Source organism: Abramis brama (assembly GCF_963993115.1).
Source record: "Abramis brama genome assembly, chromosome: 1".
In the NCBI taxonomy this organism is placed as follows: Eukaryota; Metazoa; Chordata; class Actinopteri; order Cypriniformes; family Leuciscidae; genus Abramis; species Abramis brama.
In genome coordinates, this window is record NC_139963.1 from 39,175,121 (window position 1) to 39,201,112 (window position 25,992).

Consider the following 25,992-nt stretch of genomic DNA (forward strand, 5'->3'; position numbering starts at 1 on the left):
CAAGAGAATTCTGCACTTTAGAGGTGGTTGACTGTGAAGAAGTGAAAGTTTGGCTATGAGGTCTCTTCTTTCATGTTGAACCTGTGGGAAAGTATCTTGATGTATTTCTGAAAACTCTCAGGCCTCATAGTCTGTAAAAAACAAAACAAACCGCTGGACATCAAATAAGTGTGCCAGTTTTATGGCTCGAGCAGTTAAAAAAGCATTAAAAGCATTGTTCACTCAAAAATGACAAGTCTGTCATCATTTTTTCACCCTCATGTCTAAAGCTGTATGGTGTGTGTGTGTTTTTTTTTTTGGAAATTTTTTATCAGAGCACAAAAGTAGAAATTTATGAAAAATGTATTTTTGCAAAGATATTTCGAAGTTTCACCTTTTGTGTTCCACAAAACATGAGGGCGGAATAAATGATGACAGAATTTTTATTTTTGTTTGAACTGTGTTTCATGTAGACTGTAATCTCGTTTTCTTGTGGGGTTTAAATGATATTAATGGAATTTACACTGTGTCCTTATAAACACGACATGTGATTTGAATTTGTACATGCATTTGCTGAGAACATTTTAAGAAAACATAATTTGTTTAAAAAAAAACTAAAATAAAAAAAATATTTGTACTTTTTACTCATGCAAAATAATTGAACATCTTATTGTGTATTGAACAACTATGCATTTTATCAACTAAACAAAAGTATTTTACCTACCTTTTCTGATGATTTGCTTGTTATTTACAGAATTATTTCATTGTGCAAAACTATGACATTTAATGAGACTTGAGAAATGTGTAAGATGAAGAAAACAAAACAAACCAATACGTTGTTTCTGCTGTTATATAAGTTATAACAATATATAAATTATATAAAATACATTCAAACTATAAAAACATATATATAATTGTAACCGTAAAGTAGGCTACAAGAGCAGATGCAGTGTTTGCAGATGCATTCTTATTTGAGTAGAATTTTTTTTTTTTTTTTTTTTTTTTACCTCAAACATTGACAAAATGTATATATGACCAACCGCATAGGTCTGGGCGGTCGGCTCAGATGCTTTTACCTATGGCAAGCCATTTTAACATTTAAAAGCTAGACTGGATATGTGTTGCAGATATCTGTAATTCAGTTTTGCCTAATCAAAAAGAACATTTCAGATATCCGCAACTACATTCTTCCCATCCATAATTGTAATTTCAGATATCCACAAAGACATTCTTCCTAGGACAAATGACGTCACTTTTGCCATTCATTTGTATGGGGTTTATCATTACAGATATCTACAATTCAGTTGGAGATATCCACTATGTGAATTACGGATATCTGCAATTGAATTGTAGATATCTGTAATTCTAGTTTGAGATATCTTCAATTTGATTCTGACTAGTCATAACTCCAGTTCAAAATATCTTTAATTCACCTCAATTCAAGATATCTACATGTTCCTTTTCAGATATCTTAAATTAAGTTTTGACTAGGCAAAATGACGTTGTAGATATCTGTAACTGGAGTTATGACTAGTCAAAATGATGTTGTAGATATCTCAAACTGGAGTTAGGGATAGTCATAATTTAATTGTAGATATCTATTATCAAGTTATAGATATCTTGAAATTAAAAAACAGTTTAATTTTACAGTTTTGGATAAAATAGGCCTACATTTTTTGCATAATTTTTGCTTAAAAATAAAGCATTCATAAATTATTTTATGATAAACATATTACTGTCTAGTGAACTCATTTATAGTTGTTAACTCAAATAATAATAATAATAATTATTATTATTATTATTATTATAATTATTCATATTATTACATTTTAGGCTACATATTTTGTCAAAAACTTACAAAAAAATTAACAAAGCAATTCGTCAAATATCAGTCATAATACAGGTTAGAAAATAATAATAAAGTGCTAAGATTATATCACAAATAAACAAAAGATTTTGATGCAGGTCATTCATATTAAATCGTTTATTCCACCCATACCCGCTACAATAGACAATCACTTTAAGCATGCAGACGTATGTCAGTTTGATGTATTCCACTTAATATTCAATAAAACACTATACCGTAGTGGAGAGACACGACTTGACCACAGACCACGTCTCTGTTCATAACATGTAAACACTCAATTATTTTGAAGTATCGCCCTGGTTGCAATATTTATTCTGATTACTTTTGTGTGATAAAGATGACTAATAAAGCTATTATATGTATCTAGTATGAGTAACAAATTGCTTTTTCTGTGTCCATATTTGACTAATAATAATGAAAAAAGAAGTGCACTTCAAATGAACATTTCTTTGACAAATGTTAAATCTTTAATAGTCTTTAATAATAAATATATGTCCAAATTAAAAACTTAATACATGCAAGTAATTATGACTGAAAACATCCAGCAACTAGGGAATGCACAGCCATGGATATATGTTTAAATATAGGGCTATACAGCCATCTACTGGTTACACAACAGTATTACAGATGATAAATGCTGCATGACTCCGAGGTAAATATTTAGTGCTGTAAAATCCCTTAAATATATATATAATAAATATTTTAAGTCTGCAACTTGTTACTGTATGTGGGAGTTTAAAGCAGTTTGTATTGTTAGATTATAATACATTTCCTCCCTCATTTTCCAGGAAGTGGAGCAACTTTTCCATAAACAAAATTGTGATGCTGACACAGAGTGATGCTGATGGAGTGATAGTACCAGAGATACACTGTCCCTATCAGACAATAATCTTACTTTGTTCAGACACATCACCTTTGAATGACTGGGATCTTGATCTTCAGACACTTGATTTATTTTAATATAAACTAGCAAATATTTCAATTTCCTCTAGATTAAAACAAACATAGTTCACAAGTACACAAGAGGTTTATTCTTATTAGTCTATGCTGATCTTGGATTAGCATACCAACAGCATATAAATGTTAAGGGGATAGTTCACCCAAAAATACAATTCTCACTTATTTTATTCACCCTCATGCTGTCCCAGATGCATTTTACTTTTTCTACAGATAAACACAAATTAAGATTGTAAGGAAAGTAATCCATCTCTGCGAGTCCTAAAGACGCTTTAAAAACCACACACAGTGAGCATGACGGTAATCTATGCGACCTCAGTGGATGAGTCAATGCCTTCTGAAGTCAAACAATAGGCTAGATAAGAAAAATACTAATATGACTGTTTTAACTATTAAAAATCACTTCTGACCAACTGTCTTACGTACATGGGTTACAATCCACTTGTATTATGGACTCACAGAGATGGATTATTTCCTTAAAAATCTTTGTCTATGTTTATGTCAAGAAGAAAGTCATATACATCTGGGATGGCATGAAGGAGAGTAAATGATGAGAGAATGCTCATGTTTTGGGTGAACTATCCTTGTACTGCTTGTGTCCAGTCACTGCTTTATTACTTGTACTGCAACAGGAACTGCTCAAAGAATCATTGCAACATTTAAAATGTATATGAATTTTTAAAATGTATTCTGTATTTGTAATTGTGCATTTTGTATAGTAATGTATATCATGAGAATACTGTGCATTACATGTATATTATGCAGTTAATGTTTTGTGGATTCTGGTCTTTCCAGTCACAGCATAATTGCATCCAAGACCTTCACTCTGATACTTGTGTATATGCTTTAGTGACAATAAAGAATACATTTATTTGAATTCATATTTTCAATTACATTCATTTAACTGGTTGTATAAGTCACGATTGAAACGGTTGATGATTGTTAAAATATATTTACAATTTTAAATGTTAGAAGATAGTATTAATTAAATGAAATAACTAAATACAATTATCAATTAAAAAAATGGCAACAAGAACATTCTTTGTGTGACATATGTAATGATATGCCCTTTGAGGTCTGTATCTGACAGCAGGCCACGACTGTAATTTTCATATTGTTTAAATTCCTCTTATTTAAGTGATCATTAATTTTGATTAACGTGTAAACTGTGCTAACAATGAGTAGTGTGATGGCCATGGTTGCCAACCTTTTTTGAGGGCTGAATATATCACACACGTTTGCTAGTATTCTCTTTAAATTGTAACAGCTGAACCTAATCAGAGCCTAACATGCAAAAGAATCATCAGGAATAAACAAATATTCTCCAAAAACATTGGACACTACAATATTTTAAGTATTATATACAGTACTTTAATGTACAATTACACCTGAATAGACTGAATAGATCTCTTGTGCTCCTAAAAGCTTCTGCCAACTAAGTAGTAGCAGCAGGTAAATACAGATACAATTAAAAAACAAACATAACTTAATATCACTAAAATGAAATAGAAAGCTGCGATTACAGATGCTGACATCCACACATAAACACACCACTGACGTCTTCACTTCCAGGTGTCAATCAAAAACTCAGTAACCAATGAGAACACACTGCTACTAGCCCCGCCCCCACGAGAGAAATGTGTCAGAACGGCGAACGAAAACTCAGGGAGAGTAAACGAAAACTTCAGAAGCGGAAATGAAAACTCTGGAAGCGCATTTGTAAGTTCAGATCAGCGATTGAAATATGAGAAATAGTTAGCAAAACATGCAGTGTATTAAAAACGAAGTAAAAAAATTTGCCTGCGATTTATACTTTTTCAGTTTCAGAGATAATTTATTTAGTTTCAATTTATATTTTCATTAGTTTCTTGAAAAGCTACGTTCATTATTATTGGCACAAGAATAATTCCATAGTGACCCACTTCCGGGTTCAGACCCTGCGAAAGGCTATCAACAGGGCCATCTCTTTCCAGCCGCTAGATGTCGCCAACGTGCGGAACTGCAGAGCATAAGCATTTATAGAAGTATTACCATGGCGGAGGTTGAACAGTTGATCATGGACGGATAATTCTGATGCGGTTTGACCGAAAACTTCCTTGAAGTGACTGAAGAAGGATGCCAATGAAGTCGTGACCGGGCCGTTGGCATGCCAGATGGATTGGGCCCAATGGAGTGCGCGTCCAGATAGCAGGGAAATCATGAAGGCGATATGCGCTCATTCGTGGAGAAAAGCTGTGGTTGCATTTCAAAAAATAGTGAACATTGTAGAAGGAACCCGCTGCAATCCTCCGCCTCACCGTTGTATGTAGCTGGTCGGGCCATGGGACTGGCAGAGGCAGGTGGCGAAGGAGCGGGTGGTGCACATAGACAGTAAAAGAAATGGACAGCGACCCCATTGGATTCAACGGAGAAAAGTGAAATCAATTAGAAGCTCTCACTTCCTGATGGTCCAGCGTACTGCGCAGATTCAAACTGAGCATGACGACGTAGATGTGACGTGAGCAACCCGTCTGTCTTCTAGTAGCTGTGCCAAGAGAAATCTGAATCATTCCCTTCCGAAACTTGCAGAGACGGAGAGTGTGAGTAGGAGGTGTCTATGAGCTAGGAGCAGGAGAAACTTTTGCTAAGTATTCTGATTAATTATTTTGTCATTTTGTCTCCACGTCCCCCAAAGAAATAATGGACATATGGAGTCTTTAAACACCTCAGATGTAAAGTTATTCACTGTCAAAATGACGCCAAAATGAATGGGAGTCAATGGAATGCTAACAGCAGGTGATGGTCTGCTAATCAATGGCGGCCCCCGGGGAAGCTTCAGTTTTTTCTGAAAGATTACCCCCTTGGTGGTGCAGAGAGGAGAGTTTGCTGAACCGCCTGCACAGGTGCGGCAAACTGATCCGGTGTACTCTCCCCGCTCCAACAGGAGCTGGTTCCATTTGGTTCCAACAGGACTTTGCATGATGGTCTGGTCTTCTGTCACAAACACAGGAGGAGACAGACAGGTTTAGGTGCACACAGTGTTTATTAAAAGCATAGTGGTGGTGGAACAACGGGAACCAGATGATGGTGACTTGTAGAAAGATGATGGTGACTTAGCTGGCGATGACTGAAGTGGAATCTCTGTGCAAGTGACGAGTGAACACGAAGACAGGCGATCTGGATCAGGATGACGGACTGGATACAGGACGAGACGATCTCAGGTGAGTAGATAGGTAAGGAGTCTGACATAAAGCAGTGTTTCCTGCAACAAGACCAGACAAGGAGTGAAAGGTGAACGGGACGTATAAAGGGTGTGTTGATGAGGGAGTGCAGGTGCAGCGAGTCAGTACTCTGGTGACTGAGTGATGATTGGGGCTGTGACGGTGTGGCTGACTCTGTGACAAGAGGTTTAGTGTTGAGGGTTTTTAGCTATAAGTAGGTCTGTATTTGATTGTATTATTAGGGCCCAAGCCCTGAAAGGGCGAAGGCCCTATTGTTTTCGGTAGGATTATTATTAGGGCCCAAGCCCTGAAAGGGCGAAGGCCCTATTGTTTTCGGTAGGATTATTTATTATTATTATTTTTTTGTCAACCTTTCGGGCACTTTTGGGGCCCTTAACATGCTCGAAAACTCTTGAAACTTTGCACACGGGTCAGAACCCGCGGCCATCAGGGCCGGGCTGAAGCTGGTACCCGGGCGTGGCAGGGGGGCTCAACAGCGCCCCCTTGAACGAAGTCCGAAAACTTGGTCCATGAATCAGACACGCTTGCATGTAATAATATGAAACTCAGTACACATATAGATCTCATCGGGCGGAACAACTTTCGTACTTTTACTTTCTACGCCAGCCCAACAGGAAGTCGGCTATTATGGGTTGTTTGGAAACGCATGCTGTGGATTTTGATGTACTCCTTCTAGGAAATTCATCCATTCGCCTCCAAACTCGGTCAGCATGAAGTCAAGACATTGAGGATGCTAAATTGCGAACGGATTTTTGATATCTCGAACGGTTTGGCCGTGGCGAGGAAACGAATTTATGGCGAATAATGGAAACAGGAAGTGTGTTATAACTTCTGCATACATTAACTGATCTTGATGAAACTTCAGCAGTGTGTTCGTTGTAAGAGGCCGATCACATGGATGTGACTATTGTGAGTCAAAGTTATAGCGCCACCAACTGGCAGCAGGAAGTTTGTCACTTTCAAAATGCTTTGAAATCACTCTCTTATTTTTACCCGATTTGCTTCAAACTTTATGTGTATAATGTAGACACACGGCAGATGTAGACCTGTGAAAGGATTATTGATATCTTAGATACTGTTGCCGTGGCAATGCTTCAAACTTTAATATTCTTTTTTTAAGCTTTTGAGACTCTTAACATACTTGAAATTGCATGAAACTCGACAGACACATCACATTTATTATCCAGTAGACATGTGCAAAGTTTCAGAAATGGGCGTGGTGGAATGGCTCAGTAGCGCCACCTTTAGCCAAAAATGGGGGCTTAGTTTTTCCTAGAATCGCAAAACTTGGTACGTATATTGTTCTCATCAGGCCGGACAACTTTCTAATTTATTGTCATTAGCTCAGACCAACAGGAAGTCAGATATTTTGGTTTGAATGTGGATTTTCTGGAGAATTTTCTCTCTCTCTCTGTGTGTGTGTGTGTGTGGAGGGGGTGGGGGGGATTTGTCTATTCCATTTAATCTTTGTTTTTCAAGGTTTCAGGGGCTTTTGGGGCCCTTAACGTGCTCAAAAACTCTTGAAACTTTTCACACAGGTCAGAACCTGCGGCCATCAGGGCCGGACTGAAGCTGGTACCTGGGCGTGGCAGGGGGGCTCGACAGCGCCCCCTTGAACGGGGTCCGAAAACTTGGTCCATATTTCAAACACGCTTGCATGAATTAATATGAAACTCGGTACACATATAGATCTCATCAGGCCGAACAACTTCCGCACTCTAAGTTATTAGCTCCGCCCAACAGGAAGTCGGCTATTATGGGTTGTTTGAAAAACGCATGCTGTGGAATTTGATGTACTCCTCCTAGAGAATTCATCCAATCACCTCCAAACTCGGTCAGCATGAAGTCAAGACATTGAGGATGCTAAATTGCGGACGGATTTTTGATATCTCGAACGGTTTGGCCGTGGCGAGGACACGAATTTATGGCGAGAAAAGAGAAACACGAAGTGGTATAACTTCTGCACACATTAACTGATCTTGATGAAACTTCAGCAGTGTGTTCGTGGTAAGAGGCTGATCAGATTGATGTAACTATTGTGAGTCAAAGTTATAGCGCCACCAACTGGCAGCAGGAAGTGTGTCACTTTAAAAATGTTTTTGACAAAAGTGGGGGGGTTACTTTTACCCACAGTTACAAAAATCAGTACCTATATTGTTCTCATCAAGCCGGACAACTTTCTAATTTACAGTCATTAGCTCCGAGCAACAGGAAGTCAGATATTTTGGTTTGAATGTGGATTTTTTGGATATGTCAGACTTTAGCTACTCCTCCTAAGTGGTTTATTTTATTCACACCAAACTTTTTCAACATGATAAAAATACATTAAAGATATATATATATATATATATATATATATATATATATATATATATATATATATATATATATATATATATAAATATAGCTGCGAGCAGCGATGAAGGGCCAAAGCCGGGGGCACCGCCACCCCGGTGCCTTTAGGTAACTAAAGGCACCGGGGTTGCGGTGCCACCGGCTTGGGCCCGTAATCGCTGCTCGCAGCTATATTTATTATTATTATTATTATTATTATTATTATTTTGTCAACCTTTCGGCCACTTTTGGGGCCCTTAACATGCTCGAAAACTCTTGAAATTTTGCACACAGGTCAGAACCCGCGGCCATCAGGGCCGGACTGAAGCTGGTACCCGGGCGTGGCAGGGGGGCTCGACAGCGCCCCCTGGAACGGGATCCGAACACTTGTCCATAAATCAGACACGCTTGCATGTAATAATATGAAACTCGGTACACATATAGATCTCATCGGGCCGAACAACTTTCGTGCTCTAAGTTTTACGCCAGCCCAACAGGAAGTCGGCTATTTAGGGTTGTTTGGAAACGCATGCTGTGGAATTTAATGTACTCCTCCTAGGGAATTCATCGATTCGCTTCCAAACTCGGTGTGCATGAAGTCAAGACATTGAGGATGCTAAATTGCGGACGGATTTTTGATATCTCGAACAATTTGGCCGTGGCGAGGAAACGAATTTATGGCGAAAAAATGAAACAGGAAGTGTGTTATAACTTCTGCATACATTAACTGATCTTGATGAAACTTCAGCAGTGTGTTCGTTGTAAGAGGCCGATCGCACAGATGTGACTATTGTGAGTCAAAGTTATAGCGCCACCAACAGGCAGCAGGAAGTACATCACTATTAAAATGCTTTGAAATCACTGTCTTATTTTTACCAGATTTGCTTCAAACTTTATGTGTACAATGTAGACACACGGCAGATGTAAACCTGTGAAAGGATTATTGATATCTTAGATACTGTTGCCGTGGCAACGCATCAAACTTTAATATTCTTTTTTTATGCTTTTGAGACTCTTAACATACTTGAAATTGCATGAAACTCGACAGACACATCACATTTATTATCCAGTAGACATGTGCAAAGTTTCAGAAACGGGCGTGGTGAGGGGCTCAGTAGCGCCACCTTTAGTCATAAGTGGGGGTGTTAGTTTTATCAACAGCAACAAAACTTGGTATGTGTATTGTTCTCATCAAGACGGACAACTTTCTAATTTACATGAACCATCTCTGACCAACAGGAAGAGAGATATTTTGGTTTGAATGTGGATTTTCTGAAGAATTTTCTCTCACTCTCTGTGTCTGTGTGTGTGTGAGGGGAGGGGGGGATTTGACTATTGCTTATATATTGTTAATCAAGGTTTCAGGGGCTTTTGGGGTCCTTAACGTGCTCAAAAACTCTTGAAACTTTGCACACAGGTCAGAACCCACGGCCATCAGGGCCGGGCTGAAGCTGGGACCCGGGCGTGGCTGGGGGGCTCAACAGCGCCCCCTTGAACGGGGTTCTAAAACTTGATCCATATATCAAACACGCTCGCATGAATTAATATGAAACTCGGTACACATATAGATCTCATCGGGCCGAACAACTTTACCCCGGTCAAGTTTTACGCCAGCCCAACAGGAAGTCGGCTATTATGGGTTGTTTGGAAAACGCTTGCTGTGGAATGTGAAATACTCCTCCTAGAAAATTCACCGTGCCCCCTTCAAACTCGGTGTGGATGTAGTCAAGACATTGAGGATGCTAAATTGCGGACGGATTTTTGATATCTCGAACGGTTTGGCTGTGGCGAGGAATCGAATTTATGGCGAGAAAAGAGAAACACGGAAGTGGAATAACTTCTGCATACATTAACTGATCTTGATGAAACTTCAGCAGTGTGTTCGTGGTAAGAGGCCGATCAGATGGATGTAGCTATTGTGAGTCAAAGTTATAGCGCCACCAACTGGCAGCAGGAAGTGTGTCACTTTCAACATGCTTTTGACAAAAGTGGGGGGGTTAGTTTTAACTACAGTAAAGAAAAAATAGTTTGTATATTGTTCTCATCAAGCCGGACAACTTTCTAATTTACATTCAATAGCTCTGGCCATCAGGAAGTCAGATATTTTGGTCTGAATGTGGATTTTTTTGCAAAATCAGCCTCTGAATTTTTAGCCACTCCTCTTAAACTATTTATTTTATTCGTACCAAACTTTTTCAACATGATGAAACTACATTAAATATGCTAAATTGTGAATGGATAATAAATATCTCAAACGGTTTTGCTATGGCGAGGGATTAAATAATGTCCAAAAAGGAAACACTAAAAATCTTCTAAAAATGTAATTATATACCATTTATTTCTATATAAAAGTATACAAATATCACAACTAAACCCATTTTATTCTGTTTTTGCAATTCAAGAAGAATGAAAAAGTTAAAACAGGCTATTTAGTGCTATTTGGTTCAACAAAAAAGCAAACATAGGGCTATACTGCCCTCTTGTGTCCAAAAGGACATCAAAATAGTATATAAAACTTTTTACCAGGTAGGCCAATATTGTATTTAAATATACATGTATTAGGTATGTGTCTGAGGATATTTTCCCACCGGTTAATCGACGTGTGACACGAGTGGGTGCTTTTAAATCGCTAATATAATAGTGTAAGAAAAATAATGATAATGTTGCACACACAAATCACACACATGTGGGAAAGAATGATGCTTTTAAACAACACTAAACCGCCATTAGGTGTCGCCAGGCATCCATCTTAATAAGCGAGTCATTGATTCATTCGTTCAAACGATTCGTTCGAATGAGTCGATCATGATTAAGACAGATGTTTATGGATTGATCATTCAATCTTTGAGTCAACCGATTCGTTAAAAATGCTGAATCGTTCAGTTATGAGAAAACACGTGATGCGTGATGGTTCTGCCGTGATCTTTGTTTAACTATTTTCGCTGCTGAAACAGAACAAAAACAGTCAACATTGCATCTAAAATGTAAGTGACTTAATTGTAACTGTTTATTAACCTGTTGTATGAAATCTAGGGGTGGGAGAAAAAATTTATTCTTAGATGCATCGCGATGCGGACGTGGACGATTCTGAATCGATTCACAAATGTCAAAAAATCGATTCTCTAAAAAAATATTTTTCTAATAACGTAATATTGACGGAAGGCAAAAGGCGGAACTCTAAGCGGACGTGCGTGCAGTCTGTGGCGCGCACATAACAGAGAAGTTTCTTCTGCTCACCAAGGCTGCATTTATTTGATTAAAAATACAAACAAAAACAGTAATATTGTAAAATATTATTCCAATTTAAAACAGCTGCTTTCTATTTTAATATATTTTAAACTGTTATTTATTCCTGTGATCAAAGCTGAGTTTTCAGCATCATTACTCCAGTCGTCACTGTCACATGATCCTTCAGAAATTATTCTAATATGATGATTGATACTCAAGAAACATTCATTATTATTTTAAATGTCGAAAACAGTTGTGTACAGTCTTTGATGAATAGAAAGTTCAAAAGAACAGCATTTATCTGAAATCTAAAGCTTTTGTAACGTTAAACACTACCGCTCAAAAGTTTTGGGTTAGTAATAATTAAAATTTTATTTTTTGGGGAAATAAATAAAATAAATCAGTACTTTTATTTATGAAGGATGAGTTAAACTGATCAACAGTTACAGTAAAGACATTTATAATGTTAAAAATATATATATTTGAAATATATGCTGTTCTTTTGAACTTTACATTCATCAAAGCATTTTGAAAAAAAAAAAAATCTGTACACAACTGTTTTCAACATTGAAAATAATAATGAATATTTATTGAGCATCAATCATCATATTAGTATGATTTCTGAAGGATCATGTGACACTGAAGAGTGGAGTAATGATGCTGAAAACTCAACTTTGATCACAGAAATGAATTACTATGTAAAATATTTAAAAATTGAAAACAGCTGTTTTAAATTGGAATAATATTTCACAATATTACTGTTTTTGTTTGTATTTTTAATCAATGAATGCAGCCTTGGTGAGCAGAAGAGACTTCTCCTAAAAACATTAAAAATCTTACTGACCCCAAACTTTTGAACAATAATATATATATATATATATATATATATATATATATGTATGTGTGTGTATATATATATATATATATATATATATATATATATATATAAATATAGCTGCGAGCAGCGATGGAGGGCCAAAGCCGGCGGTACCGCCACCCCGGTGCCTTTAGGTAACTAAAGGCACCGGGGTTGCGGTGCCACCGGCTTGGGCCCGTAATCGCTGCTCGCAGCTATATTTTAGTTTGTTATACTAATAGGTCTAGCTGTTATTCCATACTTCTTAATATTCAAAAGCAAGACAAGTTAACCTTAGAAACATACAAAATAATAAATAAATAAATGTACTTGAAAAGATTGTTTCAGTCAATGATATCCTTGTTTCTTCACGGGAGACGTACTTTATTGGTCCATGGTTTATATTGGGTGCAGACAGACCCTTCTAGTCAAGTGTGTCCGACTGCATCCCACAGTAGTACAAACCACGCCCCTACAAATGACCCCCAAAGTTTGTGTTTGTGGAAATTAAATGGCTATTGTGTAGGTTTGTTGGGGATGACCATAATTAACCTCTTAGCCGTTAACTGACAGTAAGAATTTTGACCGATTACTATCAGTTAAACTGTAACTTATGCAATGTAACTTATAAAACTCTACACATATTAGTCAAAATTGCGAATATATAACAGAATATATAATTAAAATGTACACAATTCAGATTCAAATTATTTTGTCATTCTGGCTCCATAGTTCTTCAGTCAAGCGTGCAGATGTAGCGTATTGTTTTTTGTTACAAAATGCTAAATTGTGGTAAAAATGGTATAAAAGTTGTCACTGGGACAGTACCTTTAGGTAACGTTTAGGTACTAACTTGCACTCAAAGATAGGTGTACCTTATGAAGAACCGTGACCGCTTTTGTACCTTGTTTTCTGAGAGTGGAGGATAATTAAAGGGAACCTACAGAACATTATAAATAAATGTACTTATAAATGCAAGTAGAACAAACTTACAGTTGATGTCAGTCAGATGTTTCTGGGTTTTGTCTGTTCTATCCTGCAATTACCACAGGTGGGCGCTGTGTGCAATAAAACAGAAGCTTTTTTTCTAGACCAAGAACCCCTTGGAAAATGTTTTTCAGAGAAACTTTAGATTTTTATTTTATTTTTTTTATTTTTTGTATGATGTTAAATTTTTGTGAGAGCATCAAATTATGAACCAAAATAACTCCAACATCCAACGTCAGTCTCATCTATGTATTTTCTGGTTGTCTGGTTAGGGTAATACTATCATTGCAAGGATTCAGGTTATTTCTAGATTTCATTTTGTTTCTGAGTATGTTTTGCAGTCATCCATTAATACGTAATGTTCGTGAGGTCAACCCAGTGAAATTTCCTCTCAAAATTGTTTATGGGTGGGGTTAGTTATTTTTTTTTTGTTTCACTATTGCGTTGCTCGAGCTACAGCTATTCAGTCACAGACTTGCACTCTGAGTTACAGTGATAAAGTTGGGTCTTATTTACAGTATTTTCTGATCAATTGTTTTTCAATATGTTACAATATTTCTTTGGACTTTTTTATCTCTTGGCAGTTTCACAGCTTTTGAGTTTCACAGGTTTGTATGTTGACTTATTTCTGTCTTTTATTCTTCCGATGCGTCTGGAATGAGATTAAATATGTTTTAAAGTTTAGCTTTTACTTTATTGTAGGCTAAATTAACAGAGTTGGGAGTGGTAAATTCATTTCTGTTCAGTTAACATGTTTGAGTTTGGACTAACCCTGGCAAATATTGCCTTGCTACTGTATTAGTAAAGCTTTTTTGTTGCATATGACAGTAGATGGGCTTTTACAGAAACCTATTACATTTTTCACTAGCTATTAAGATGTCATGGTCCCAACTCTATAAAATACAAAACTCTAGAGGCGTATCATGGACCAGTGTTCAGTTTGCAGGTTTTAATGACTCTTAGAAAGTTATTTCTGTGTCTGCTTGTAATCCAATACTTTAGTGATGCTATTCTGTGCTGAATCTTCACCAGTTTTAAATCACATCCTTCTCAATGTGTTTAACAGGTTCTCATGCTGATGAATGTCCTGTTCAGCTCAACCCACAGAGAGTTATTGTGAAGTACGGCGGTTCTGTCTCAGTCGACTGCAGCACTTCTGTCCAGCATAGAGGAATGGGATGGGAAGCCAGTGAGGGAGCAGTGCCCTTGACCAGAGACAGTCTGACCACATGGAGAGTGCCAGAACTGAGAGAATGGGGCATAGAACCATCCTGCATAATAAACTATGATAAGACACAGTGTGAAGTGAATCTCCCAGTGACTATTTACAGTGAGTTTCTCTGTTATTGTTATTTTTATCTTTTCTTTCTCAGAAATATCTACTGTACATTCATGACTGCAGATATCAGTGTGTGTAAATCTTCCTCCACAGAGACTCCAGACAGTGTGTCCATCAGCACTGTGAATCACACCGGACCAATGATGGAGGGAAACCAGTATGAGCTCCAGTGTGACGTTCTCAATGTGGCTCCTGTTCAGAATCTCACTGTCAACTGGTACAAAGGACAGACTCTGGTGGATCAAACCATCTTCACTGACACCATCGAGACTCCAGTCAGTAAAACATCTAAACTCCTGATCCGTCCAGACAGAGCTGATGATGGAGCTCAGTACTGGTGTGAAGCAAAGCTGGAACTGGGAGAAGAAGGACCTCAACCTCCTCCAACAGCCCCATCAGAACATCTCAACATTGCTGTATATTGTAAGTAAGATCTGTCAGTTTCTATTATTAATCTTTTAAGAACATCTATTGTCCAAATCAGACTTTTGGTTGTAGCACTTACCATGTGACACTGTGGCTGTATCCGAAATCGCACACTTCCCTAGTACAATATAGCTGGCGAAAACAGTATATGACCCAAGAAGTATATGTCTGAATTCACAGTACTCACTAAAGAGTAGACAAAAAGTGTGCATACGATAGACACTTTACTATCCCATGAGGCCACAGGAGAGGATTTGTTAATGGCAGTGAAGCGACAAAAGTGACGCTGGTCATGTGATAATGACATTATGGCAAATGTAGTTCATCCAGATTACATTCATGCTATAGAAAATACTTTTTTGGCAGCCATGAAGTAAATACTTAATCAAAATAAGTACCTACTCATGAAGAGACTATGCGATTTCAGACACAGCCAGTGTGTAACTCTTTCTTGTTAAATTTCAAAATTTTGTTGGTTTTGTTACAAGATTAAAATCAATATGGATTAACATAAGAAATTTAAGATGCAGTGCAGATACAAAACCTCTAAAACTGTTTTTTTGCTCCTTCCTGCAGTTAAACCGATCATCAATGAGACCAAACTGCCCTCCATAGTGCCTGTGTTTCGAGGATATCCAGTGGTGATAGTTTGTGAAGCCGAGGGAAACCCAAAACCAACAATCAGCTGGAATCTCAGCACAACTGATATAGTTTATAGTGAAACTCTTACTATAACAGATTCAACACCTGAGGATCTGCTCTGCATGGCGAGCAATTCAGTTGGCAGCACCACCAGACGTGTAAAAGTGTCCAAACAAGGTAATTGTGTATTTTTGTAACATTTTCCATTGTAAGTGAGTGACTCAGTTTAAAGGTGCACTATGCAGAAAAAAAAAGAAGTATTTTTAAAGACTCATATAAAAATAAAGCCTCTTAGCCATTACTGATGGTCCACTAGAAGTAAGGTGCGTTCAGGTCACTTTCGTCAGAGCAAGATGTTGTTAAAATACAGCAAGGTTTTTATACTCTACTTCCAGAAAATGAAGAACAAAGAATGTGCTTTAGGTGTGTTTTGCTTTTTTATGTTTATAATTAATTTATGAAGCCACTGTCAACTTTTTCATTAGGCCTACATACTATTATATTGTTATATTACAATGCTATTATATTTTGTGCAGGCATTTAGCTTATTATGCTGTAAATAAAAAAGTCTGACAATGTCACAGCTAAACACCTATGGTATTCTGACACGTTTCTCACTGATATTCCCCCAACTCGTAAAATAGGGGTTTAAAAAAAAATCCTGAGCTTCCCATGCACTCATATTTACACTTTGTTGTGGCATTCATGTTCGTTCAATGGCAATACGATGATCCTGACATGACTTGAACTCGTCATTTATTGTCTGTATCTGAAGCTCGGGAAGCAAGTTGTCGTGTCGCGACACAAAAACAATTAACTAATGTTGCTGTAGCCTTATTAACCGCTATCTGTAACTATGTGCTACAATGGACGCTTCAGTATACCATTATGTACCATTATGGGGGGTCTTGCCTTAACTTTATTGTGTTCTTTATCATTTTAATTTAATTATAATTTATAAAATTATAATATTAAGACGATTAGCAACAGCTTTTTAACTTTTAAACGTGCTGAAGTGAGCGAGCAGCGCATGAGTTGGTGTGTTTGTTCTGGTGTTTTCTGGAACAGAGATCAGCGATTATCCAACCTGCGTCCATCGGCGCTGGCTATGATTACATAACACTGTCCTAACCCTTCATGTCTTCACTATTACTCAACTTTTACTGTGATTCACCCTAACATAGAAAGATAGTGTTGCAAACAGCTATTTGTGTCATTAGTTACTGGCCTCATCATCAATGTAAGGAAAGCGGGAGTTACTTTTTCTGGTCAAAAAATAAGTCCCGGTCTCTACACTGACACATTTAGCACACAAGTGTCATAAAAAATTCACAGACAACATAAGTTCACATTCATGGCACTATTCAAACGGGACCAGAAAATAATTATTTTCTCACATTCACTTGCATTGACGATTTTTGAACCTAGAGGTCCACTTGGGGTTTTACAGATGGGCGGGACTTACCAGCTCTATATATTCGGTTCCTGAAATTCTCAAATAGAATCTGTCTGCAGCCTGCAAGACTTCAGGTTACGCCCACTTCAAATTGATCTCTGTTTTTTTTCGACTTAAAGCAGCGCTGCACAGACCGGTCGGTGTATGACATCAAAGTACCGCGAGAGCCATTAGAGAACAGACAGTTCTGTATGCTTTTGAATCGTTCTCGCACGAGTTTAACATGAACTGAACATAGAGTTTATTAAACTGACTCTTAGCTGTTCAAGAACCGAAATGCTTCTTTTGATACAGTAAAGAAAGCTGCAATCTGCATTTGTGCAAGGGTACTGACATGATATCAGTGATAATGTATTGCAAGAAACCATATTGCAATGTATTGTTTTATCAATTATTCGTCCCACCTCAACTAGAGTGTGGAGCAAGCACTAATATATCCTTTTGGAATTGAGCTTTATTTCTTTTCTTTTTTTTTTTAAATAAATAATTTTAAACATCTTTTGATGTCTTATTGTATGCCTGATTTGGTGATGATTAAAATTTTTGACTGCACAAATGAACAGCTAAATGCACCGCTGACAAACAAATCTTATGATACTTTGAGACAAATGAACAACAAGCACACCCATAACAAAATCTTTTAATTGAAAGGCAAAACAATGAGGGTTTATGCAAACCCAATCTAATATGTTCTGACACTAGTATACCCTTCACAAAACAGTGTCATTTGAGTTTAGTTTATCAAAAGGAGAATGCAGAGATAAAATACAGTGTAATCAGTTGGACGCACAGTGGAAACAGTAAATGCACAGCTAAACAGAAGTGTTTTGAGTCTGGATTTGAACTATTGTAGGAGCACATCTGATCTCTTCTGGAAGCTGGTTCCTGCGGCTGGCATAATAGCTAAAAGCGGACTCACCATGCTTAGAGTGAAATACCCTTGGTATTTTTAGTTTATGTAATCCTAATGATCTGAGTGATATTGGGTTTATATTCAGTGAGCATATCTGCAATGTATTGAGGTTCTAGTCCATTGCATGATTTATATACCAGTAATAATACTTTAAAATCATTCCTAAATGTAACTGGGAGCCAGTGTAAAGACCTGAGGACTGGTGTGATATGTTCATATTTTCTGGTTCTGCTGATTAATGATCTTGCCTATGAAAGAAAGATTTGAGATTGGTCTATAGTTGTTTAATATGGTCTTATCCAGATTGTTCTTTTTCATGAGGGGCTTGACAACTGCAGTTTTAAGGGAATTTGGAAAACTCCCAGAGAGAAGTGAGGATATTACCACCTCTAGGAGATCTGCTTCTAAACAGTTTAACACACTTTTGAAAAAGGAGTTGGGGAGTGTCAAGGGCGCAGGTTGATGTTTTAAGGTGCTGTACTGTTTCTTCCATAATTTTACCATTAATTTCTTCGAAATCAGACATGGTGACATTCTGAGGATGAGGTCTGATCTGTCTTACCTCAGTGCCACATGAGGATATGCTGATCGCCTTTCTGATATTATTGATTTTCTCAGAGAAGAATGAAGCAAACTCACTGCATTTGCTGTCTGAGATTGCTGTCTTTTTTAGGCCAATGACCCCTTGGAAAATGTTTTTAGAGAAACTTTAAATATATTTTTTGGTTGTTTTTGTATAATGTTACATTTCTTTGAAAGCATCAAATTATGAACCAAAGAAGGAATTCATGTGCCAAACAACATCAGTCTCATCTACAGATGTTCTAGTTATCTGGTTAGGGGAAACGACATTATTCAAGTTATTTTCAAGTATTCATTTAGTTTCATTTCTGCTTCTGTCTTGCAGTCATCCATTAACTTACTAAAAATATTTTTTGGGTGGGGTTAGTTCTTCTTTATTATCAGTATTGCCATGCTTGAGGTCTTCAGTCACAGGCTTACACTCTGAGTTACAGTGATAAAGTTGGGTCTTATTTACAGTATTTTCTGATCAATTGTTTTTCAATATGCTTCAACATTTCTTTGGACTTTTTTATCTCTTGGCAGTTTCGCAGGTTTTGAGTTTCACAGGTTTGTATGTTGACTAAATTCTGTCTTTTATTCTTCCGATGCGTCTGGAATGAGATTAAATATGTTTTAAATGATCATGACTTTGTCTCGGTCTTAAGACCAGAATAGGGAGTGTTAAATTAATTTATGTTCAGTTGACATGTTTGAGTTTGGACTAACCCTGCCAAAAGTTGTCGTTCTGTATTAGTAAAGCTTTTTGTTGCATATGACAATAGATGGGCTTTTACAGAAACCTATTACATTTTTCACTAGCTATTAAGATGTCATGGTCCCAACTCTATAAAATACAAAACTCTAGAGGCGTATCATGGACCAGTGTTCAGTTTGCAGGTCTTAATGACTCTTAGAAAGTTATTTCTGTGTCTGCTTGTAATCCAATACTTTAGTGATGCTATTCTGTGCTGAATCTTCACCAGTTTTAAATCACATCCTTCTCAATGTGTTTAACAGGTTCACATGCTGATGAATGTCCTCTTCAGCTCAACCCACAGAGAGTTGTTGTGAAGTACGGCGGTTCTGTCTCAGCCGACTGCAGCACTTCTGTCCAGCATAAAGGAATGGGATGGGAAGCCAGTGAGGGAGCAGTGCCCTTGACCAGAGACAGTCTGATCACATGGAGAGTGCCAGAACTGAGAGAATGGGGCATAGAGCCAGTCTGCTACATGAACCATAAGACACAGTGTGAAGTGAATCTCCCAGTGACTATTTACAGTGAGTTTCTCTGTTATTGATATTTTTATCTTTTCTTTCTCAGAAATGTCTAATTTATGTACATTCATGACTGCAGATATCAGTGTGTAAATCTTCCTCCACAGAGACTCCAGACAGTGTGTCCATCAGCACTGTGAATCACAACGGACCAATGATGGAGGGAAACCAGTATGAGCTCCAGTGTGACGTTCTCAATGTGGCTCCTGTTCAGAATCTCACTGTCAACTGGTACAAAGGACAGACTCTGGTGGATCAAACCATCTTCACTGACACCATCAAGACTCCAGTCAGTAAAACATCTAAACTCCTGATCCGTCCAGACAGAGCTGATGATGGAGCTCAGTACTGGTGTGAAGCAAAGCTGGAACTGGGAGAAGAAGGACCTCAACCTCCTCCAACAGCCCCATCAGAACATCTCAACATTGCTGTATATTGTAAGTAAGATCTGTCAGTTTCTATTATTAATCTTTTAAGAACATCTATTGTCCAAATCAGACTTTTGGTTGTAGCACTTACCATGTGACACTGTGGCTGTATCCGAAATCGCACACTTACCTACAATATAGCTGGCGAAAACAGTATATGACCCAAGAAGTATATGTCTGAATTCACAGTACTCACTAAAGAGTAGACAAAAAGTGTGCATACGATAGACACTTTACTATCCCATGAGGCCACAGGAGAGGATTTGTTAATGGCAGTGAAGCGACAAAACTGACGCTGGTCATGTGATAATGACATTATGGCAAATGTAGTTCATCCAGATTACATTCATGCTATAGAAAATACTTTTTTGGCAGCCATGAAGTAAATACTTAATCAAAATAAGTACCTACTCATGAAGAGACTATGCGATTTCAGACACAGCCAGTGTGTAACTCTTTCTTGTTAAATTTCAAAATTTTGTTGGTTTTGTTACAAGATTAAAATCAATATGGATTAACATAAGAAATTTAAGATGCAGTGCAGATACAAAACCTCTAAAACTGTTTTTTTGCTCCTTCCTGCAGTTAAACCGATCATCAGTGAGACCAAACTGCCCTCCATAGTGCCTGTGTTTCGAGGATATCCAGTGGTGATAGTTTGTGAAGCCGAGGGAAACCCAAAACCAACAATCAGCTGGAATCTCAGCACAACTGATATAGTTTATAGTGAAACTCTTACTATAACAGATTCAACACCTGAGGATCTGCTCTGCATTGCAAACAATTCAGTTGGCAGCACCACCAGACGTGTAAAAGTGTCCATACAAGGTATATTTCTATTATTTTCCATTCTAAGTGAGTTAATTTAATTGATAATTTCCAACAGTTGTTTCAGTTTTCTTCAGAAATACTGACAGTAATACTACAGAAAGGAACTGTTTTTTTTTTATTTTTTTATTGTAGGCTTACACATTTTTTTGTGTGTTTGTCTGATATAAAAAAATATATATATTTATTTGAGAGTGGTCCGCTTAAATATATATTTTTGAGAGTGGTCCGAAACTACTTTTTTAAGCAATAGGGACAGACCGGATACATATATAAGGCTATACAGGCATCTGGTTGCACAATGGTATTACATATGATTTTCTTTGGTTCTCACATCAGATGGCGCAAATCTGCCTTCAGTGCATTGGATATTGAATACATTTGCTCTGTTTTTAACTTAATCACTGTATTAATTGAAAATAATTCTAATTCTAATTCTAATATTTGTATTATTTTATAGGAATACATGTGCAGGTGAATATTGTCTAGTAAAATGAAATCCCCTCAAAAATACATGTTTTAATTTAAAAAAGTATTATTGAAACAAATTCTAGTACATCCGTTTAATTAAAAAACAAAATTTTGTCGATTTTGACCGCTGAGGATCATAAGTGTGTGAGGAACACCACATAGTTAAAAGACACGTAATGCCCTGCACCTCGTGTTTTTAAATGTGTTCAATGTAATTGGCTCCTAAAGCATTACTATTTTATTGCTCACACTTTGCTAAGGAAAAGGTTTTTTTATCACTAGATAGATGAGTGAGTGCCCAAACTGATTATAAATTATGCTGTTATTCTGTGATAGAGATTAATTAGTTTTCAATCACATCCAATTCTATAGACAGCGACTGTCCAGTTCAGCTCAACCCACAGAGAGTTGTTGTGAAGTACGGCGGTCCTGTTTCAGCCGACTGCAGCACTTATGTCCCACATAAAGGAATGGGATGGGAAGCCAGTGAGGGAGCAGTGCCCATGACCAGAGACAGTCTGATCACATGGAGAGTGTCAGAACTGAGAGAATGGGACATAGTGCCAGCCTGCTACATGAACTATGATAAGACACAGTGTGTAGTGACTCTCCCAGTGACTATTTACAGTGAGTTTCTCTGTTATTGATATTTTTATCTTTTCATTCTCAGAAATGTCTTATGTATGTACATTCATGACTGCAGATATCAGTGTGTAAATCTTCCTCCACAGAGACTCCAGACAGTGTGTCCATCAGCACTGTGAATCACAACGGACCAATGATGGAGGGAAACCAGTATGAGCTCCAGTGTGACGTTCTCAATGTGGCTCCTGTTCAGAGTCTCACTGTCAACTGGTACAAAGGACAGACTCTGGTGGATCAAACCATCTTCACTGACACCATCAAGACTCCAGTCAGTAAAACATCTAAACTCCTGATCCGTCCAGACAGAGCTGATGATGGAGCTCAGTACTGGTGTGAAGCAAAGCTGGAACTGGGAGAAGAAGGACCTCAACCTCCTCCAACAGCCCCATCAGATCCTCTCAGCATTACTGTATATTGTAAGTAAGATCCGTCAGTTTCTATTATTAATCTTTTAAGAACATCTATTGTCCAAATCAAGCAGATTTTAGCACTTACCACGTGACACAGTGTCAAGTTATGTGGTGATAGGGATCAGATGCAACATTTAACTTTTTCTTATCAATTTTCTAAATTTGATAAATTTAGCTGAAAACTACTAAATTAAAATGAATGTAGATTAACATAAGAAATTTATGATGCCACATATGCAATGCAAAACCTCTAAAACTGTTTTTTTGCTCCTTCCTGCAGTTAAACCGATCATCAGTGAGACCAAACTGCCCTCCATAGTGCCTGTGTTTCGAGGATATCCAGTGGTGATAGTTTGTGAAGCCGAGGGAAACCCAAAACCAACAATCAGCTGGAATCTCAGCACAACTGATATAGTTTATAGTGAAACTCTTACTATAACAGATTCAACACCTGAGGATCTGCTCTGCATGGCGAGCAATTCAGTTGGCAGCACCACCAGACGTGTAAAAGTGTCCAAACAAGGTAATTGTGTATTTTTGTAACATTTTCCATTGTAAGTGAGTGACTCAGTTTAAAGGTGCACTATGCAGAAAAAAAAAAGATATTTTTAAAGACTCATATAAAAATAAAGCCTCTTAGCCATTACTGATGGTCCACTAGAAGTAAGGTGCGTTCAGGTCACTTTCGTCAGAGCAAGATGTCGTTAAAATACAGCAAGGTTTTTATACTCTACTTCCAGAAAATGAAGAACAAAGAATGTGCTTTAGGTGTGTTTTGCTTTTTTATGTTTATAATTAATTTATGAAGCCACTGTCAACTTTTTCATTAGGCCTACATACTATTATATTGTTATATTACAATGCTATTATATTTTGTGCAGGCATTTAGCATATTATGCTGTAAATAAAAAAGTCTGACAATGTCACAGCTAAACACCTATGGTATTCTGACACGTTTCTCACTGATATTCCCCCAACTCGTAAAATAGGGGTTTAAAAAAAATCCTGAGCTTCCCATGCACTCATATTTACACTTTGTTGTGGCATTCATGTTCGTTCAATGGCAATACGATGATCCTGACACTCGTCATTTATTGTCTGTATCTGAAGCTCGGGAAGCAAGTTGTCGTGTCGCGACACAAAAACAATTAACTAATGTTGCTGTAGCCTTATTAACCGCAATCTGTAACTACGCGCTACAATGGACGCTTCAGTACCATTATGTACCACTCTCCTCCGAGCTAAGCAAACTAATTAAACAAATTAATAATAATTTAAAATTAATTATATGATATAATTACGGCAGCACTGTGGATTATTTTCTCATTCAATATTCTTTAGGAGGCAGTTGCCTCCCTTGCCCCCTCGGAGGAAACACACACACACACACACACACACACACATTGTGCAAACACAATAGATACATTTTCCTGCAGAGTTTACCTCCAGCCATGACAAAATTCACCTGCCATTAGCTTTCTAGTATTCCTGAAGACCTTGATTAACTTGTTCAGGTGTTTGATTAGTAAACTTTGCAGGAAAGTGGATCTTGCGGGCCAGAGTTGCCCACCCCTGCTTTGACTATATTCACACTTGTGATCTTGGCATTCAAAAATGACCAGGAAATTAATGGAAAATATGAAAATACAGATTTATTGTACCCAGGTTTATTGGTACAATCTACTAATCCCCATGATTAAGTAGTTTCAGATACTGTCAAATGTACGCAAATACAAACTGTAATAAAAGTAAGTAATTATGTCTAAAAAATACTCTAAGTAGGAAATATGCTGTATAGCTTAGGGCTATACAGGCATCTAGTACCATGGTATCTGCCTTCTATACATTGGATATTAAATACATTTGCTCTATTTTTAACTTAAAGGAGAACTCCGGTCAATTTTAACATTGAGCTCATTTTTTTGTAAATTTGGAGTGCTGTCAGTACAGAGAACAACGACAAAAATCGGTGTTGCCTACACAGTGTTATCCTCTTTTTAAAATTTGCACCCTGTTGACTTCAATGGGGCAAGTTTTAAACCTGCTTTTAGCCTCTTAACATCCTTGATGTGTCATTGTCTGAGATAAAAAATAAATGTTTAAAACGTATCAAGTTATCTTATCACATGACAACAAAATGTTTTCCTGTATGTTGTTTCTGCCATACTGACTTTTATTTGCTGTACAAAAGTGTTATCCACCATGTTGTGAGATTGTCAAAGTTGCCCATGTGACAAGAACAATATATCTTTGTGGTAAATAACTTAATACAGTTGTTAGAAATGTTTATGCATAAATGCAGATTTTGAAAAACATCACCCCAGATTCACGCTTTAAACTGTCTGAGGTGATGGACAATCTCCAAAGCCAGAAATATGTGCTTTCTATGTTAGACAAATTTGACAGCACTTTTCATTTATGTACTTCTTTAAACCTCTTCTTTTGTGTGTGACTTAAGTCTGTATTGACAGATAATAATATGCCTGTTTTATTCTTTTAATAACAATAGGAGAAAAATGCTATACAAAAGGTTTCTTTCTTTCTTTCCTTCTAGAGCCTTATAATGAGACTTAAAAACATATAAACCAGTAATTCAGAAAGTTATTGTATAATTCTATTTTTTTAAATGCATTTCTGAATTGCTAGATCCAAACAAGTCAGGCCTGCCTAAATGACCATTGTATGATATCAGCTTATAAAACAGCAAAACGCTTTTTTTTATTAATAAAAATGGAAAATGCTTTCAGTACGTATGTTTTCAAGAATATTGTTAATGATTGTTGATGTGTGGTGTTAATAATTTAATCAAGGTCATGTCCATCCCCTCCATTTTTGAAGTTCTCTCACTCTAGTTCTCTCATTTTAATTATGAAACACTACAGTAAATGTGTATTTTATTGAAAGGGTAGGGATAGAGTAGGCCTAAGGTTTAGTGTTGAGGGTTTTTAGCTATAATTATAGGTCTGTATTTGATTGTATAATTTCGTTTGTTTTACTAATAGGCCTAGCTGTTATTCCATACTTCTTAATATTCGAAAGCAAAACAAGTTAGCCTACAAACATATTATACAAAATAATAAATAAATAAATGCACTTGAAAAGATTGTTTCAGTCAATCCTTGTTTCTTCACGGGAGGCGTACCTTATTGGGCCATGGTTTGTATTG

General features: G+C 37.1%; 1 protein-coding gene across 4 annotated transcripts in view; it reads left to right on the top strand.

Annotated features, from left to right (window-relative positions):
* LOC311082620 (vascular cell adhesion protein 1-like) overlaps nucleotides 1–25,992 on the top strand; it is a 113,185-nt gene that overhangs the window by 78,581 nt on the left and 8,612 nt on the right. Inside the window, exons 1-10 of one of the 4 annotated variants that reach the window (XM_084113562.1) lie at nucleotides 11,231–11,342; nucleotides 14,496–14,759; nucleotides 14,862–15,191; nucleotides 15,771–16,013; nucleotides 19,787–20,047; nucleotides 20,152–20,481; nucleotides 21,058–21,300; nucleotides 22,144–22,398; nucleotides 22,503–22,832; nucleotides 23,107–23,349. In XM_084113562.1, the coding sequence (XP_083969688.1) occupies nucleotides 14,603–14,759; nucleotides 14,862–15,191; nucleotides 15,771–16,013; nucleotides 19,787–20,047; nucleotides 20,152–20,481; nucleotides 21,058–21,300; nucleotides 22,144–22,398; nucleotides 22,503–22,832; nucleotides 23,107–23,349 (2,392 nt within the window). In that variant the 5' untranslated portion in view covers nucleotides 11,231–11,342; nucleotides 14,496–14,602. Of the gene's footprint in view, nucleotides 1–11,230; nucleotides 11,343–13,838; nucleotides 14,038–14,495; nucleotides 14,760–14,861; nucleotides 15,192–15,770; nucleotides 16,014–19,181; nucleotides 19,337–19,786; nucleotides 20,048–20,151; nucleotides 20,482–21,057; nucleotides 21,301–22,143; nucleotides 22,399–22,502; nucleotides 22,833–23,106; nucleotides 23,350–25,992 lie in introns of those variants that run through there. The other 3 variants (XM_084113560.1, XM_084113561.1, XM_084113563.1) reach the window with 3 other exon arrangements.